The sequence below is a fragment of the Spermophilus citellus genome (assembly GCF_964194105.1).
Source record: "Spermophilus citellus genome assembly, chromosome: 13".
In the NCBI taxonomy this organism is placed as follows: domain Eukaryota; kingdom Metazoa; phylum Chordata; class Mammalia; order Rodentia; family Sciuridae; genus Spermophilus; species Spermophilus citellus.
The window spans coordinates 70,287,491-70,306,486 of NC_138193.1; the positions used below are offsets into that span (position 1 = coordinate 70,287,491).

Here is an 18,996-nt window from a genome sequence, read left to right on the forward strand (position 1 = left end):
GTACAGAAAGATTATCTCTCGGAAGCTGAGCAAGATCCAAACCTTTCTTTGGGAAAGGTCAATCCCTTTGCCTAGGTTTTTTCCCATCAAAATGATCATGACTGTCTAAGAATCTACATCTAATATAATCATTTATATGACAGAGCAATATGAGTGTGAATGTGCCTGTCATTTGAAAGAGCCAGTATAAGGTAGAGATAGATATGAAGAAACAGCTCATCTGTTTTATAAAGCCACAACATACTTTTTATATTTGTTTACTAATATGATTATTCATTTCCCTTCTTGATCTACTGTAATTTATACATTTTGATAAATTTGTACAGAACTGTTTAGCATAGAGCTTAGCCAGTAGTTAATAAAATCCAGTTCTTCCTCAGGCTAGTCATTTTCTGTTGGCATCATATCCTCAGGAAGCTTAACTCCCATTTGTCAATTGACTTAATAAATAATCAATATTGTTATAAGATTTATGCACATACATAAAAGTAGTTTAATCAACCGTACCAGTGTTATGCATATCATAGTATGGTAGTAGATATAACCTGAAAAGTAAGAATTAATAGATACTAGCATATACTAGACTTTAGTCATTAACAGTCCAGTTCATCATAATATTATATGATAAAATGTCAGAGATGTCATTCATCAGAGTTTACAGGCTTCCATTCACCTATATCAGGTTCTAAGAGCAGAGATGATCTTGGAAGACATAAGATTTCACCATTCTAGGTATCTGTTGTAATTGAGCTAGGAGATCCTATCATCTTGCTCTGAACCTTTCTTGAGACACAATTATTAACATTGGATTTCTTTTGTTGCATTACCCATTTATTAATTCCTTTTCCCTCAGTTACTATTTCTCCTCTTTGTCATTGATTTTTATGCAAAGTTTTCCAACATTTGAAGGAATGTTAGCTTTGGCCACTCTGATAGTCCTATAGGGTTAATTATTGTATAGATTACTTGAAAGATTTGTGTATGTTGCTGATTATACATTTAGTTATTGTTCCTATAAATTATGTTTTACTTTTTGGTTCTGGATTGGGTTTGCATCTCCCTATTTGACCAGTGTAGGCCAGGATTAGAAGGAAAGATACTTTGCTTCTGACAGCCACTCAGCGGCCAGACTGATAGAGAACACATTTTAATTTTTCTAAAATATTGCAAAGTGGGAAGGAAAGGTGACGTCAGAGCACTAACTTCCTGTACCACACTGATGATTAAACCCAGCGGTGCTCTGCCATCTATCTACACCACCACTCTTCTCCCCCAACTTTTTTCTTTTTTTGAGACAAGGTCTTGCTAAACTGCCAGGCTGTCCTCAAACTTGAATGTTCCTCCCTCAGCTTCATGTGGGTTTTTTTTTTTTTTTTTTTTTTTGCTTGCGTTTTATTGACCAGTTTAAGTTATACAGCTAAAAATAAATGTATTGAAGAACATAACTAATGCATCTCAAAAGGGAGAGAATCAGAAATAGTTGGTGGACTACACCTATGGCCTCTATGTAAATATTTGGATGAATGTGGGGTTGACAAATCAGATCAGTGAAAGTTGACCTTAGGAGAGGATGAAAGAAATTTGTGAGAATTAATGCTAGATTGCAGAAATAAACACTATAATCAATTTAATGCTTCTTGAATATTTTAGTCTTAAACATGCAAGCTGTATTTATTTGAAGTGTAAAGTTAACTTATCTGTTCTTTTTCCCGAGTAGTGAGCCAACAGATTTTTTTGTAAGCTGAGTATTCAAACACTGTAGACTTAGTGAAACCAGTCTTGTGATCATTCCTCCCTCATTATTCCAGTTTCTTTTAAAGAATTTGTAATCCTGCTGGTAACACATTTTATACTATATAGACATTTGTGATTCCTCTTCTAGTTTTTCCTCATCTATCCATTCTCTTATCTGTTCCACCACCACTATCCAAAATCAGTTGCTCATGTAAACTTTAAAATAATGCTCTAATTTGTCTATAGTCTAAAATTTATTCCATATGACTGGTACTACACCACACACACGTGGCCTCCCTTCTTCCCCCCCCCCCCCACCAGTTTGTTCACGCATAGGATCGAACCCCAGTACCTTGGGCATGCTTGGCAGGCACTCTGCCACTGAGCTCTAATCCCCAGCCCAACCACATTAACTTTCTAAGAAGGTTCTATACTTACACTTCCTGCATAATTTCTCAGTGTTTTAGCTTGTCATTCCATGATTTGCCATCAGTTTACATTTCCAGTCTGGGTGTTTGGCATTTGCATGTCACATATATTTCTGTCTCTCTGCCTTTGTGCAGTTTCCCTTGAGTTTTGAGTTTCGAGATAGTTGATCTCCTATCTAAATTTTACCCATCTTTGGCTTCCAAAGATCTCAAATACTGCTACTTTTATAATTCTTTTCCTGCTCCCGTTCATTCCACCCAAGTCCCCCACACACACACACCAAGAACTGAAGGAAATTCTGAATTATCTTTGCATTTTATGTGAATTGCTCTATGATCTTGCTACTTAGGTGTCAGTTTCCCCAAACCCAGCCACACTGTTGAAAAATCAAAAGTAAAAATATTCATCTCTGTAGAAAAAGAACTTATGTGCATCTGTGTATCTACATTTCTCTAAACTCTTAGATCTTTTTTTCATGTGTTGTTTTGGTGGATACAGAAATTTGTAGAACTTAGGATGTTTTGAAGTGGAGAAGACGATAGTTGCATTCTTGTGTTAATTAGAAAAAATTTTATGAAGAGTTACTTTTTTTTTTTTTTTAAAGAGAGAGTGAGAGGGAGAGAGAGAAAGAGAGAGAGAGAATTTTTTTTTTCTTAATATTTATTTTTTAGTTCTCGGCGGACACAACATCTTTGTTGGTATGTGGTGCTGAGAATCGAACCCGGGCCGCACGCATTCGAGGCGAGCGCGCTGCCGCTTGAGCCACATCCCCAGCCCCAAGAGTTACTTTTTGAAGTACTTTATTATAGAAAATTTGTTTTAGCCTTGCTTAACCTGAGTTGACAATCTGAATCATAATAGTTTGCTATTTATTGTTTTGTAATTTTGATATAGATTAAAAGTTGGAGGCTTTATCACAGATGTTAAATGAATATTGTTCTCTTGGGTTTTTATTTTATTCATTTTTGATGACGCTGGCAATTGAACCCAGGGATGTTTTACCACTGAGTTACATCCCCAGCACTTACTAGATTTTACTTTGAGACAGGGTCTCACTAAGTGGCTGAAGCTGACCTCGAATTTCTGATCCTTATTCCTCAGCCTCCTGAGTTGCTGGGATTATAGGTGTGTTAAACTGCGCCTGGCTGAATATCGTTTTTTAAAAATAGACTTTATTTCTTTTGGTTTGTAGCAAAAGCAAAATATTTTTCAAAGGCATTTTGGAGAAATCTTATTTTCTCACTCATTATAAGGAATGAGGTCTTAGTTTGGTTTAAACTTAATAGTATCCTCATCCCAGCCAGTGTGGGTTGCTAAATATCATACTTAGTGGCTAGGTGGGGGGAGGTGAAATAGAAGAGTTTGCCTTCTTTAAAATGGAAAATTATTGGATATAGTGAAGATTAAATGACTATACAGTTATATAATATCAGCTGAAATATTCAGGCTATCCTGAAAATATAGTGTGGAAAATTAATAGGTGAAATTATCTGTGGTCAGTTACTTGAGACTCAGGTAACTCTAAACTACTTAAATTCACTGGTCAGCGTGTTGATTTCCAAAATGTTGGAATTCTTTTAAATTTTAAAATAACCAGCTCTACTTCTGTATTTTAGGTTCAAGGTAAGGACCCATCAGTAGAAGTCACACAGGACCTCATTGATGAATCAGAAGAAGAACGATTTGAAGAAATGCCTGAAACCAGTCATCTAATTGACCTGCCCACGTGTGAACTCAACAAACTTGAAGAGATTGCTGACTTGGTTACCTCAGTTCTCTCCTCACCTATCCGTAGGGAAAAGCTGGCTCTGGCCTTGGAAAATGAAGGCTATATTAAAAAACTACTGCAGCTATTTCAAGCTTGTGAGAACCTAGAAAACACTGAAGGCTTACATCATTTGTATGAAATTATTAGAGGAATCTTATTCCTAAATAAGGCAACTCTTTTTGAGGTGATGTTTTCTGATGAATGTATCATGGATGTTGTGGGATGCCTTGAATATGATCCTGCTTTGGCTCAGCCAAAAAGACATAGAGAATTCTTGACCAAAACTGCAAAGTTTAAAGAAGTTATACCAATTACAGACTCTGAACTAAGGCAAAAAATACATCAGACTTACAGGGTACAGTATATTCAGGACATCATTTTGCCTACACCATCGGTTTTTGAAGAGAATTTTCTTTCTACTCTCACATCTTTTATTTTCTTCAACAAAGTTGAGATAGTCAGCATGTTGCAGGTAAGTAAAGTAATTCTTCACGATTTTGTTTTGAGATATGTAGTTCCTTCGTATGTCAAGCTGGTATTCAAAAATACTACTTTGTTTACTTTAAATGTTCTATCAAGCATAGAAAAATTTGACTTTATATTGTTTTGTGAAGGAGAAAAGTTTTTTTAACAAATTGTATTTGTAAGTATTCTCTGATGCAGCTGTTTTTAAGTTTTTTGTATTTTTAAAATGGAGTTACGTTATGAATAACCCTGTTTTTATAGTACTGGGGATTGAACCCAGGGGCACTTTACACTGAGCTGCATCCCCAGTCTTTTTTATTATTTTTATTTTGAGAAAAGATCTTCTAAGTTAGTTGCCTAGCCTGGCTTTGAAGTTGCAATCCACCTGCTTCAGCCTCCCAAATAGCTAGGATTAAAGGCATGTCCCACCACACCTTGCACATGCTAGGCAAACACTCTACCACTGAAGCAGCATCCCTCACCTTATGCAACTATTTTTTTTAACATATTTTATTTCATTTTGAAAAACACAATTATTATTGGGGTCTGTATGAGTATTTGTACTGAAAATGTCCCAGATAACTTAAATGTGCAATCAACATTGAAAAATAGTAATTTTTAGGAAATGATACTTAGGTTATTGACTTTGCAAAGTTGATTTTATTCTTTGTTCTTCAGTTGTAAATAAGAGTTTATCATGTTACTCCTTTACATCCTCATTATATAGTAATCATGCATTTGAAGATTTTTACACTGTGATATTAGAGTATATCCAATTTCCTACATAATTATCATTGTTATTTCCTTAACAGTCACTAAGTTTATTGAGCAGCTGTTATATACTTAGTGTAGTGGTTCTCCAAATGTGGTCTGTGAACTCTGGAGGTCCCTGAAACCCTTTCAAAGGAGTTCATGAGGCTTTCCCTTTTTCAGCTTCATGTCAGTGTGTTATTTTTTCATAAACTAAAGCCAAATCAGTGTTTCACAACAGATTGAATGCAGAGAAGAATCTAGTTGTCTTTTAAGCCAGACATTAAAGAGATTTGCAAAAAAAAAAAAAAAATGTGAAAGAGCCATTCTCCTTTCTAAACTAAAAATATAGAATCATATAGTTGTTTCTTAAAATATTTACTTGAGGGATTGGGGTTGTAGCTCAGTGGTAGAGCACTTGCCTCACATGTGTTGGTCACTGAATTTTATCCTCAGTACCGCATAAATGAATAAAATAAAGGTATTATGTCCATCTATAACTAAAAATTTTAAAAATGTATATAATTACTTGAACACATAATAGCTTATTAAAAATTAATGCTTTCAAAGGCTTCCTTTGTTATTTTAATTGTGATAAATATCAATAAATGTAGCCCACATAATAAAACTCTTTGGGGCTCTCCATATTTTTTTAGAGTTTAAAGGGATCCTGAGACCAATCACTGAGAATCTCTGACTTTGTACTTAGCTATGTGACTTTATTTTTATGATATTTCCATCCAATATTCACCTTTATATTGTTACTTTATATTTTGTATAGGATATCTGTCTCCAAATCATTGTTACAAATGAGTTTTTTGTTACTCTCCTGCAGTAAGTGTGAGGGAGTTTAAACTTACACATCAGATTCTTTTTATAATATATAAAACCTGTTTTGTTTTGTTTTGTAAACCATACTATAAAATTCAGGATGTTGTTTTTCTTATAGACAAAATGATTACAGTCTCAGGAGATGGGAGTCACTATCTATAGTTGATGTAAAGAACCTATTGTCAGGATCTTAAAATTAGCTTTCCAGTTAACTGGTTTTGATTTCAGAAGGGTTTCCAAACCCTTAACAATGAATCATCAAATGCTCTTTTATACTTTGAAAAATTTGTACAAACTAATCTATAAATATTTGTGATACATATTTGTCATATATTTTATAACAGGTTTGTGAAATTTATAATATAAATCAACTGTAACTTTTAAAAAAGGAAAGTTTTGCCAGGTACCATGGCACATACATGTAGTCCCAGGTACTCAGGAGACAAAAGCAGGAAGATCACAAGTTTGAGATTGGCCTCAGAAATTTAGTGAGTTCCTTTCTCATGAAAAGTTTTGGGAGTGTAGCTCAGTGGCAGGACACTCCTGTGTTCAGTCCCCAAAATGAAGTTCAGTACTACAAAAATGAAGATAAATTTGGCCTGGCACGGTGGCACACATCTGTAATCCCAGTGGCTCAGTAGGCTAAGGCCAGAGAACCACGAATTCAAAGCCAGACTCAGCAATGGCAAGGTGCTTAGCAACTCAGTGAGACACTGTTTCTAAATGAAATAGAAAATAGGGCTGGGGGTGTGGCTCATTGATTGAATGTTTTTGGTATTCAATCCCCAGTGCCAAAATAAATAAATAAATAAATAAATAAATAGAATTTGAAAGAATAGAAAAAAAAAGAAAGTCTTACTCACTTCTGGTTCGTGAGATTCATTTTCTGAAATGCCCAAGTACTATGAACAAACTACCTGTTTGACTTTATTCTATGACACTTACAACCAATATTTATCTTTCTGTTACTGTAACTTTATTTTTAGTGTAGAATATATTCCAGATGATTCTTTTACAAACTATAAGTTTTTCAAACTGAAATTTCTCATTATTCTCCTATAATGAGTGTGAAGAAGGTTAAACATGCACATAATTAAGTTTCTTTTATAATACATAGGAGCTTGGGTTTTTTATCTAGTATTTACAAATCAGTTATGGTTCATGTGCTAGCAGTAATGCTGAATTCTACTTAAAAAGATGTATGAGAAGGAAAGTAATTAAGATTGTGGTTCATAGCCTCTACTCATTGCCTAAAGCCCAACTTGGGTTTCTTTATAGAAGTTTCTAGTTAGGTATTAGGTGTTTCCAGGTTTTCTAGTATGCATATCTGTGGTTTCTTAAGTGAGTATTAGTCTGCTGTTGCATGAATTAAATAAGGCAAGTGAAAATGTATGCATTTTATCTAACTGGACCAAAATAAGGAAGTACAAAGGTTCATATAAATAATAGCTTAAATTAGGTTAATTAACTGAGAAATTACATTAAAGTACATAATGGCTCTAGTATACATGTGGACATTCTCTTAAATCGTCAAGATAGGAGCATTAAATTTTAGTTCATTTGAATTTTCTAGCTAATTATAGATCAAAACCCCTGTTGCAGAATGAATAAATATGCTTCAAACTTTCCCCAACTCCATGATACTGAGGATTGAGCTCTACCACTGAGCTATCCCCCCAGCCTTTTTATTTCATTTTAAGATCGAATTAATAAACTGCAAGTTTTTCTGGCCTTGAATTTGTTATTCCCCTGCCTTAGCCTTCTGAGTATCTGGTATTACAAGTGTGGACCGCCCTGCTGTGCTCAAAAAGTATTTTATAAATTAAGTCCCTAAAAGCCAATAAAATGAGGTTATTTCCTCACAAATAATCACAACAATAAGTTTTAATTTCTCCCCTTACTGGAAATGATAGAGTTGATCTAAAGCCAACTGTTGTCAGTTGTTTATTTCCTTAACATGTTTGAATATAATATTTTCACTATTCCATAGGTAAAAGTTGAGCATACCACAAACCCAGCAGTATTAGTGGTTTAGTTCTTTTTTTTTCCCCACATATTCTGTAGTTAATAAGGTTATAGCAGTGATTTCAGTTACTAATTAAATACATAAAATCTTGAAATAACTTTAAAAGAAAAAAGCCCTTTTGCTATTCTTTTGTGTTTAAGACTTTTTTTGGATTCAGGTATAAGACTGAACATAGTAAATTATCTTACTAGATTTGGTCCTTTCTAGCTTGAGTTTTGCTTTGGTTCCATTCTTAAGTTTGAACTTAGGAACCTATCCAAAGTTTATTTGCTAGGTGTGACTTTATTTTGTCTTATTATTTGGGAGACCTGAATTCTGAATTTACTAGCTAGCCTCAGATAAGTCCACTCATGGAACTAGGCAATCTTTGAATGATGACACAAAGCTTGATCTAAATTTAAATTTATTTATGTGATTCTAAAAATGATGAACAGGTTAAAACCTCTCTTTCATTTTGTCTGTTTTTGCATGATTGCAAAGAAGTTTGATTTAGTCTTTTAGAAATAGGTTTTTTTGTTGTTGTTGTTGTTTTTTAATACCTGGGATTGAATTGAGAGGCACTCAACCACTGAGTCATATCCCCAGCCCTATTTTGTATTTTATTAGAGACAGGGTCTCACTGAGTTGCTTAGTGTCTCACTTTTGCTGAGGCTGGCTTGGAACTCAGGATTCTCCTGTCTTAGCCTCCCGAACCACAGGCGTCCGCCACCACACCAGCTTCTAGTAACCCCTTTTTCCCACAAGGTATTTTGTTTTGTTTTGTGTTATTTTGATTTTTTTGTGGGATTTGTTATTGTTGTTTTGTTTTTACTATACTGGAATTGAACCCTGGGCCCATTACCACTGAGCTATACTCCCAGCCCTCTTTATTTTTTCATTTTGAAAGAAGATACTGGCTGATTTGCTTAGACTGGCCTGTATGCCTCCAGTCTCAACGTCCTGACAGCTGTAGTTACAGGTATTCACCACCACACCTGGCCTCCCACAAGGTTTTATTGTGTTACCTGGAAAAACAGCCACATACAATTTATCCTACACAATTGTGTTTTTTTAAATAAAAGTTCTTAAAACCAAGTAGAAAAGAAAAACTAAAAGATCTAAAGAGATTAGTTTAATTAGTTTGAGAAGCAAGTTCAGAAAAAAGCATTCCAACTATGTGATGGGCTTTTAAGCTGTCTTAATTTACTTTCTTAATTTATATTGGAACAGTTTATTTGTGTATCTTAAGAAATATTATCAATAATAATAATGCTGAAGTCCATAGAAAATATACTAGGAATCAGAAAGCATTCTTCTGATGAATTATAACACTTGAGATTGCTTCTATGTATAATATTTTATGTAGTTCCAGCTGTCAGCTCACAAGTACTGAGTCATATAAGAAGAATTTAATTGGCAAATTGCATTTATCAAGAAGTTGGAACTTTTTTCCTATGAAAATATTCTGACAGAGTTAATCTTCAGACAGGAAAGGATGAAGATTTAATTGGGAGAGATATAGGAAGATAAGAATTTATTAAAGGTGCAAATGGAGGTAAATATGTACTTATTTATTAAAATAAAAATATTGAGACCAGCCAGGCTCAGTTGTGCACACCTGTAATACCAGGACTTGAGAGGCTTAGGCAGGAGGATCACAAGTTTGAAGTGAGCCCTAGCAATTTAGGGAGACCTTAGGCAACTTGGTGAGAACCTTTATGGAAAGAAAAAATAAAAAGGACTGGGGATGTAGTTCCCTGCTAAAGTATTCCCCAAAAGAAATGTTGAGACCAGAATTATTTGGGGAAAAAGTGATTGAGGAATAAATGATAGATTGCATACACATTTGAGTTCCCTCAGAGGATGGATGATGCAGGCCACAGTACATAAGGAATCAGTGAAGTCAGTAAGGAAGGAAACATGGTTTTGAGTTAGGCAAATGAAGGAGTTTTGTCTTTAAATAGCACTCATTGATGGTTAGTGGGTGAGCATATTATACTTTCTAGAATTGTAGCTAGTGATTTCCCCCACCTGGTGCTGGGGATTGAACTCAGAACCTCACACATGCAAGGCAAAAACTCTACCACTGGACTATATACATCCCCAGTCTCCCAGTGATTTTCATTGATGAAAGCCAGTGTATTTCAAGAAAGGATTTAAGTGATGAAGTGCATCCTTATGTATTTTTTTATTTTACTGTCAGCTCTACATATATTATTGCTACAAACATTTGTAAAACATGCTATTTAATTAAAACTAATGGAAACTATTTGAGAAGGAATTCTGAAAATAAAACTAAAGCTTAAACGCATCAATTTCAGTTATATTCTTTAGCAGTTTTTGGTATAAATCTCCCAAAGCAAATTTCTTTTTTTTTCTCTCTTTTTTGGCAGTACTGGGGACTGAACAAGGGGCACTTCACCATTGAGCCATATTCCCAGTCTTTTTTTTTTTTTTTTTTTCTTATTTTGAGCTAGGGTCTCATTAAACTGCTGAGACTGGCCTCAAACTTGCCGTCCTCCTGCCTCAGCTTCCCAAATAACTGGGATTACAGGTGTGCACCACAGCACCTAGGTGAATTTCAATCTTGACAACATTTTTTTTTCTTTATAATTTTGTGTTCTGCTTATTTTAGAAAATATAGTGAAGCAAAAATAAAAAACACAATCCATCACCAAAATACAACCACAAGTAACGTTTTAATTATAACCGTCTGAACTTTAGACACATTTAAATTTAAAAAAATACATACTCTGCTATATGTTTTGTTTTTCCTTTTAAGCAGTACCTAGGGAAATTAATATTTACCTGTCTTAATACTTCAGAGTCATCAAATGAAGTTACTGTAGTGGTTTTTCATAAAATTATATTCTTGGAGACCACAACAACATGTATGACTCTGCTCCAGTTATCTGTAGACTGTTACATACTGAGTTCTTATGTTTTAAATGACTTTGTAATTTTACCTGCTTTTGGGGGGTGGGATACTGGGGATTGAACCCAGGAGTACTTTACCACTTATTCCTTTTTATTCTTTTGGTATTTTGACACAGGGTCTTATTAAATTGCTAAGGGTGGCCTTGAACTTGAGATCCTCCTGCTTCATCCTCCTGAATAACCGGGATTATAGGCATACCCCACTGTGGCTGAATTGTTGTTTTCTCAACATAGTCATACACGTACATAACCTTATTTGATCAGTTTCATTACCCAGAAATATTTTCCCTCCTCCCTTCTTCCCTCCACCTGGTCCCTTTCTTGTATTCTACTGGTCTCCTTTCTGTTTTCATGAGATTTCCCCTTATTTCTTTTTCTTTTTTATTCTCTAGCATCCACATATCACATTTTCTTTATCCATTTATCTGTTCGATGAACATCTAGGCTGATTCCATAATTTGACTATTGTGACTTGCTGCTATATATATGGGTGCACCCATGTATTGCTATGTATGCTGACTTTCTGAATTGTGTTTACATAAAATAAAGAGTAAGTGGGCCCTGAAAGGGTACTGGAAAAAGTATCAAAGTGAATTGCTGCCACATCTTTTAATTTGGTTTATAGTTTCCTGCAATTCTAGGATTATTGTTTGATTTTTTTTTAAGATCTCTATCTCCTGGTAGAGCTCGTTCTTTGCCATTTGAATTTGTTTGTTTAATTCATTTTCAAAATATACTTTTATTTCTTGGACTTGCTGTCTCATGTCTTCTCTAATATTCCTTTCCATTCGAGTTAGGTATGCCTTGAGTTCTTTCCCTATCCCTGTTTCTGATGTTTCTATGTCCTCCTGTAGAATTGAGTTGTCTTGCATTGTTTGTAATCCTTTTTTCCCTTGTTTTCTCATGTTGTCCACGTTACTTTCCAGCTCTATTTGATTGTCGTGTTTCTGCTCTCTTCTATAGATTTGTTTTGTTTCTGTATTACTCTGATGTCTCTCCTTTGTGTTGTTAAACTATGCCTGCTAACGTGGATTCAGCTGGGAAGGAATTCCGACGTCCGAGCTCCAGTGACGACACTACTCTGCAGTGACGGGCCCCAGTCTCCTTGCCGGGGTGTCCTAATGGGGGGGTGTGACTGGACTGTCTCTGTTTGGTTTCAGCTCCCGGTCGTGGCAGGCAGGCGGTCTCCAGCCGCCCAGTATCACAGGCCGCGCTGCCACATCTTTTAGACATCTCTTTTTTTGTTTAGATTTCTTTACAGTCAGGCACAGTGGTAATGCCTGTAATCCCAGCAATTCCAGAGACTAAAGCAGGAGACTCATGAATTCATAATCAGCCTCAACAACTTACCAAGGGTCTAAGCAACTTAGCAAGACACTGTCTCTAAATAAAATACATATACAAGGGGTAGGGATGTCGCTCAGTGGTTAAATACCCCTGGGTTCAATCCTTGGTACAAAAAAAAAAAGTCCTTTATAAGTGAGATTTCTAGCTAAATTAATATATTATTGAATGTATAACTAGAAGTAAATGATATACTCAGTTTATGGGAAATTATAAATATATTCTGAAATTTTAGGTTTCAGGAATGAAAATGCTATTTACTTCTCATCAATTTTTATTATAGTTTGTGTAAATCATAATTGAACATAACATACTTCTGTTAATATTTCATAGTAATTGTTTTCATGCAGGAAGATGAGAAGTTTTTGTCTGAAGTTTTTGCACAATTAACAGATGAGGCTACAGATGATGATAAAAGGCGTGAATTGGTAAGCTGTTCTTGAAATTTACATTCTTGAAGAGGACTTTCCCTTTTGGCATGCATAGCTTTTATCTTGAATTTGTTAAGAGTTTTTTTTTAACAATTAAATATGGAATGAAAGATATATATTTAGGTTGAACTATATAATGATCATTCAAAGTTTCTAAAGTTTGCTTGTATATGTTTTAGAAAACTTGAGATGTTCCAATGTGTTTTTCCCCAGTAAGGGAATTTGAGTGTCTCATAAATCCCAAAATCAGATAAGTGTCTTATGTCAGAACTATAAACCCACACATATTTTTGTTTTTACAGATATTTACATAGGGAAATTCTTTGCTTTTTAAACAAGAGGTATAAGGATGCTTCTTGAATAAGGGAATCATGGTTTGTCTTTTTGGAAATATTTTTCATCTTCTAATGTATTTACAAACTTTATTTTTAGATATAAAACATGTTTGGGAAAAAAGAATAGTGACTGCTGATTACCAGATGTTTGCCCCTTTTTCAAATATAATCAGATTCCAGGATTTTTAGGAAATCATGAAAAATTGATGACTTATGAGTCATCTTTGTAGTTATATTTATTACAAGCCTATTTAGGTTTCTCATTTGTAAAATCAGTGTTTTAAAACAGAATCTCTGATGTCCTTTCTACTTGTAAAATTATATCATGTTTTTGAGGGCTCATTGGGAATTCAGCTATAGTTTATTATAGGATGGTCTCTATTCAAATGGCTTATTTAGCACTCTTGTACTATAATGTGTTTAGAAAGAATAGTGTTTGAGAAATAATACTTTTAATGGGGGTGCTAGTTTTTAGTATCTCTTTTAATGTAGGTTTTGGGAAGCCAGGATACTATGAAAAGACAAGATCCTTCAGAAGGGTGAATTTCATTCTGTGGCAGATCACATTATAGTGTGCCCAAGTTTATTTTTATGTTTATCATCTTCTCACTATAATTTTTAACATTACAGGTTAATTTTTTCAAGGAATTTTGTGCATTTTCTCAAACATTACAACCTCAAAACAGGGATGCATTTTTCAAAACTTTGGCAAAATTGGGAATTCTTCCTGCTCTTGAAATTGTAATGGTAATTATATGGTTTCTTTTCATGCTTTTGGAATTGTGAATTTGAAATTGATTTATATTATGGATGGGAAAGAATTTATTGTAGTACAATATATTAGATTCTTTATTTTTTGACACCTCAAGAGAGTTTGGTAAGACATATTGAATTCTTTAATTTAGTTTTATTCTCCTGAAAATGATTACTGCAACAATGATGTCAGCTCTCAGATTTTTACTTAATTTATAATACCAGTGTTATAATTTGCATATGATACATCTCTGAGTGAAGAAAAATATCTCATGTTTTTGAAAGATCATTATATTTTCTGTAACAAGTATGTTTCATAGATGCAAATAAAATATTTTTTTTCTTTTTTACTTTTTTTTTTCTTTAATATCTTTTTTTTAGACCAGTGAATGGAATGAGGGCAGACTGGACCCAGGAGTCTAGTATTACAATATGGGTTCAGGGCATGGTTCTCAAAATTTAAGTTACGAGTTTATCCATTGGCATTTACTGAATGAAAAATTAACATGAGACTTCTTTTTTGGTGGTATAGGTATTGAATCCAGGGCTTTGTATATACCAGGCAAGTGCTCTACAACTAAGCTATATCCCCAGCCCTTTTTATTTTTTATTTTGAGGCAGGGTCTTGTTAAGTTGCCCAGGGCGGTATCAAATGTGATTCTCCTGCCTCTGCCTTCCAGATATCTGGGATTATATGTGAGCCCTACTGTGCCTGACTAAAATGAGAAAATTTTATTCATTTTGATTTGATAAATAATCCATTATATATTAACATAAACTTAAAATTTTCCCAAATCAAAAATAATTTAGTGAAGAGCATGACATCATTTGCCCATTTTTTGTTTGTTTTGCTGATCCCTTTAATGTCTTCATAGTATATAACTAGATTCTCATAGCTACTGCTATGTTTAACTTGTTCTTAGATCTATCACATCATGTAGCCTCTGGAAAATCCCACTGTATTTGTGATTGAGAATAAAAAAGAAAATATCTATTACTTAATACTATGAAAATAGTTTTAATCTGTACACTTCCTGAAAAAAAAAAGAGTATTAGACCCCTCAATAGGATTCCCTGAACCACACTTTAAGAACTGCAGGAGGGACTGTTTCCACAGTCACTGCCTTGGAAAACTAAGTTATGGGAAAGGGACAAAAGTGCCCAAGAAGTGTTTTCAAAAGCATCATCTATTAGGCAAGTCAAGGAAGATGGAGTCAGTTGCTGAAGAGTAATCCTATTATGTCTAGAACAAAAGACAGAATTCTGAAAGGCTTTGATGGAAGCATATTCAAATTTTTTAGTATATTTTTAATAAATCCCCTTTCTGAATTTTTGGCAGCTTTATTTGAGGGGGGGGGGGGTTCCCTGGAATTGAACTCAGGGGTACTCAGCCACTGAGCCACATCCCTAGCCCTATTTTGTATTTAATTTAGAGACAGGATTTCACTGAGTTGCTTAGCACCTCACTTTTGCTGAGGCTGGCTCTGAACTCTGAATCCTCCTGCCTCAGCCTCCTGACTACTGGGATTACAGGTGTGTGCCACCACTCCCAGCTTTGGTAGCATTTTTAAAGCGTTGCTTTATAATCTTATACCGATTCTTATATTTAAGATCTGTGAATATTTCTTTGTGATGGTAAAAACCAGCAACAACTAATCAGAGAGCTGCCCCAGAATTGTAATATTTATAAAAAGAAAGAAAATGATGGAGAAATTGTATATTTTGATTGCAGTTCAATGTCTTAATTCAACTTTAGAGGTAATACATGGGTTTTGTGGGGGAAAGGTAAATGCAAGAATAAATGTTGTTAACAGTCTCTAAATAACCTAGCTTTCCTTTTATTAGGGCATGGATGATTTGCAAGTCAGATCAGCTGCTACAGATATATTTTCTTATCTAGTAGAGTTTAGTCCATCTATGGTTCGAGAATTTGTAATGCAAGAAGCCCAGCAGAGTGATGATGTAAGTAATAATTCTGGGGTTCTATGTGAATTGTTTATTCTATGTGAATAGTGTTAATAAACTATTGTGAGAAAAAGCATAATTTTAGGGAAGAAGACAGCATCTCATTGGGGAGTTCTTTTGGCCAGAGGAATCCTAGCCACCCTAAATCTTAAAACTCAGATAATTAACAAATAATAAAACACAAACACTCAGAAATATATTTACAAAACCAAAGCCCCTGGTAGATCTAGTCCACGAGGGTGCTTGAACTAGAGGAAGACAAAATGTCTCCAGCGTTTATTTAAGGAGGTAGGTACATCAAAGGCGCAGGTGTAAGGTTTCAGGGGCGGAGTCTTGCTTTGTGATGTCCTGCAGTCTGCAGGTTGATTGACATCTTGGCAGGTCACACCCATCTCAGGTGCTCTGTGGGCTCTTAGGCAGAACTTGAGGGGGAAATTCACCTGCATCAGGTGGTGTATCCCTGTGGGGAGTGCCCCAGGGAGTTCCCACAGCCAGACTTATCCCCTCACAAGGCTATTTACTATGTCCACACACAGCCCATAGCTTGTGACACATAACTGTAATCTTAAATTTTCAAAAATAATAGATTTTTGATCAGTCGTGATGGCAAATTCAGAATATGTTGCAGTTAGTTTGTTTATTGCAAAGAAAAAACAGATATTTAACAAACCAGTATTAGCATAAATTATAACCAAATCAGCTTCTTTTCTTTATTCCCCCAGTACTTAGAATTGAACCCAAGGCCATGGACATAGTAGGCATGTGCTCTGCCACTGAACTACATATTCCCAGTCTTCAAATCAGATTATTAAATGTTGATTTTTTTTTTTTTTAAATTTGAAGAGTTAAAGAAATGGAATTTCAGATCCTTAGGATATTTGCAGGTCAGGTCCTTATAACTAAGAAATTGCTTTCCCTTGTTGAATTTTCTTGGAAATGAAAGTTTAGTGATGAGACCAATGTTGTGTCTTCCCATTGCAGAAAATTTAGGATTTTCCCCTCAAATTATTTTAAGGACAAATGAACACGTAACTGTAATTTAAGTGTTTTTTTCTTATAATGTAAAATTGTTTTAGTGTTAAATAAATGATAATTGAAGTGTAACTATGCTTGAAGGAAGGTGTTTGATTCCCAATTTTAATTTGGTTAACTCAATTATAGAGTTAATTAGAAATTACAGTTTTACATATTTCTTGTTTACTCTTCCTTTTTTTCTTTTTTTTTTTTTAGAGAGAGAGTGTGAGAGAATTTTTAATATTTATTTTTTAGTTCTTGGCGGACACAACATCTTTGTTGGTATGTGGTGCTGAGGATCGACCCCGGGCCGCACGCATGCCAGGCGAGCGCACTACCGCTTGAGCCATATCCCCAGCCCCCTTTTTTTCTTTTAAATCCTCCCACTCTCCATGGTGCTAGGGATGGAATCCAGGGCCTCACATGGGGGCATGGCTCAATGGCATGTGCATTGCCATTGAACCATGCCCCCAGCCCCACCTTGGTGTCGCTTAATGTCTACTTAAATTTTATTTCCTGTATTTTTAATACTTTGTGTTTGTTTGCTGTACTGGTGATAGAACCCAGGGGTGCTTTATCACTGAGTTACATCCCCAGCCCTTTCTGTTTTTTTATTTTAAGACAGGGTCTCACTTAGTTACAAAGTCCTCACTAGGTTACTGAGGCTGGCCTTGTACTTGCAATCTCAATCCTCCTACCTCAGCCTCACAAATTGTTGGGATTACAGTAACATGTCACTACCCAGTTCCAATTTTTTTAAAAGGAATTTTGGAATTGATTTTGGAATTGATTGTCTAATTATATTTAGGCAATAGAGAAAAATACCATTCTTTTTAGAAGATAACTTTGAAATTAATGGTCCTGGGCTGAGATTTCAGTTAAGTGATAGACTGTTTACCTAGCATGTGCGAGACCCTAGTTCTATCTCTAGTACTGGGGGAAAAAAATAACTCAGCATGCCAAAAATTGCTGTCTTAAAAAAAGAAAAATATATTAACATTTCCATTGCTCCATCCTTAGTGATGTGTGTGATTAAAGGCATTCATCATAAAGTGACCATAAATCTCACTCAGATCATGATAATCCTAAACAATTAACTTCTAGAATTTTTAACTGTCAAAAATTTGATTCCAGTTTTCATTGGCAATATTATATTGTTTTCATTTAATTGATGGATAAGACTAGAGAAGAAATAGTTAAATGACCTTTTTCAGTTTCTTTCCTTTTTCCTTTTCTTTTTTTTTTTTTTTCCTTCTCTTTTGAGACTGGATATCCCTGTGTTTCCCAGCTGGTTTTGAACTCCTGGGCTTAATATCCACCCACCCACCCTTCCAGCCTTCTAAATAGCAATGGTGATAGGCATATGCCATTGAACCTGGCTTCTCTTTTCCCTAAAATTATAGTCTTTGAGGTCTTTCATTTTCTGAATTTTCTAAGACTTAAAAATTTTATAATTTGAACTTTTCCTTGTCTTAAAAGTAATTGTTAGCCTAGAAGAGAGATATATTTAAAGTTTGTTTAAATTTTTTTTCAAGATTGAGGATTCTACTTTTTTTTTTTTTTTTTTTTTTTTTTTTGCCTCCAATGCTGGGTCTCAAACCCAGAGGATTGTGTATGAAAATAAGTACTCTACCATTGAACTACAGTCCCAGCCCTACGTACTGAATTCTGTTTTGGACCTTTAAGAAGAAAAAAGAAGATAACATATATTTGTTAAATAGTTGATACTTTAATGCCCTTTAAAAAAAAATCAACATTGAAACTTTTACTCCTATTAAGGAGCAAATTTGGTTTTAGCAACATATATTACAATATTCGAATATGTGCAAGACACAAGGAAATATTAGCAGTTTTTTTTTTTTTTTTTTACAGTTGTTATTGTTTCTGAGATAGAAGGATCAGTTTAGCAGTAACTATTGTCTTTTTGTTATGCCACAGATTGCACACATTTTTGTACTAATTGCCTTTGAAACATTGAGTAGAACTTTACTATAGAATCTGACAGGATTAGTAATGCGACTATTATTACTTATTCTGTCAAGTATTTTCTCATTTAAGAATGAATTTTAAAATTTTTTGAAGATGAGGCTGGGGATGTGGCTCAAGGGGTAGCACGCTCGCCTGGCATGCGTGCGGCCCGGGTTCGATCCTCAGCACCACATACCAACAAAGATGTTGTGTCCGCCGAGAACTGAAAAATAAATATTGAAAATTCTCTCTCTCTCTCTCTCTCTC

At 34.7% G+C, this 18,996-nt stretch overlaps 1 protein-coding gene across 3 annotated transcripts in view; it reads left to right on the plus strand.

Annotated features, from left to right (window-relative positions):
- PPP4R3B (protein phosphatase 4 regulatory subunit 3B) overlaps nt 1-18,996 on the plus strand; it is a 65,932-nt gene that overhangs the window by 14,775 nt on the left and 32,161 nt on the right. For 2 of the 3 annotated variants that reach the window (XM_081265248.1, XM_081265250.1), the window contains exons 4-7: nt 3,780-4,403; nt 12,614-12,691; nt 13,660-13,776; nt 15,628-15,744. In XM_081265248.1, coding sequence (XP_081121374.1) covers nt 3,780-4,403; nt 12,614-12,691; nt 13,660-13,776; nt 15,628-15,744 — 936 coding nt within the window. The remainder of the gene's footprint in view (nt 1-3,779; nt 4,404-12,613; nt 12,692-13,659; nt 13,777-15,627; nt 15,745-18,996) is intronic. The other variant, XM_081265249.1, reaches the window with a different exon arrangement.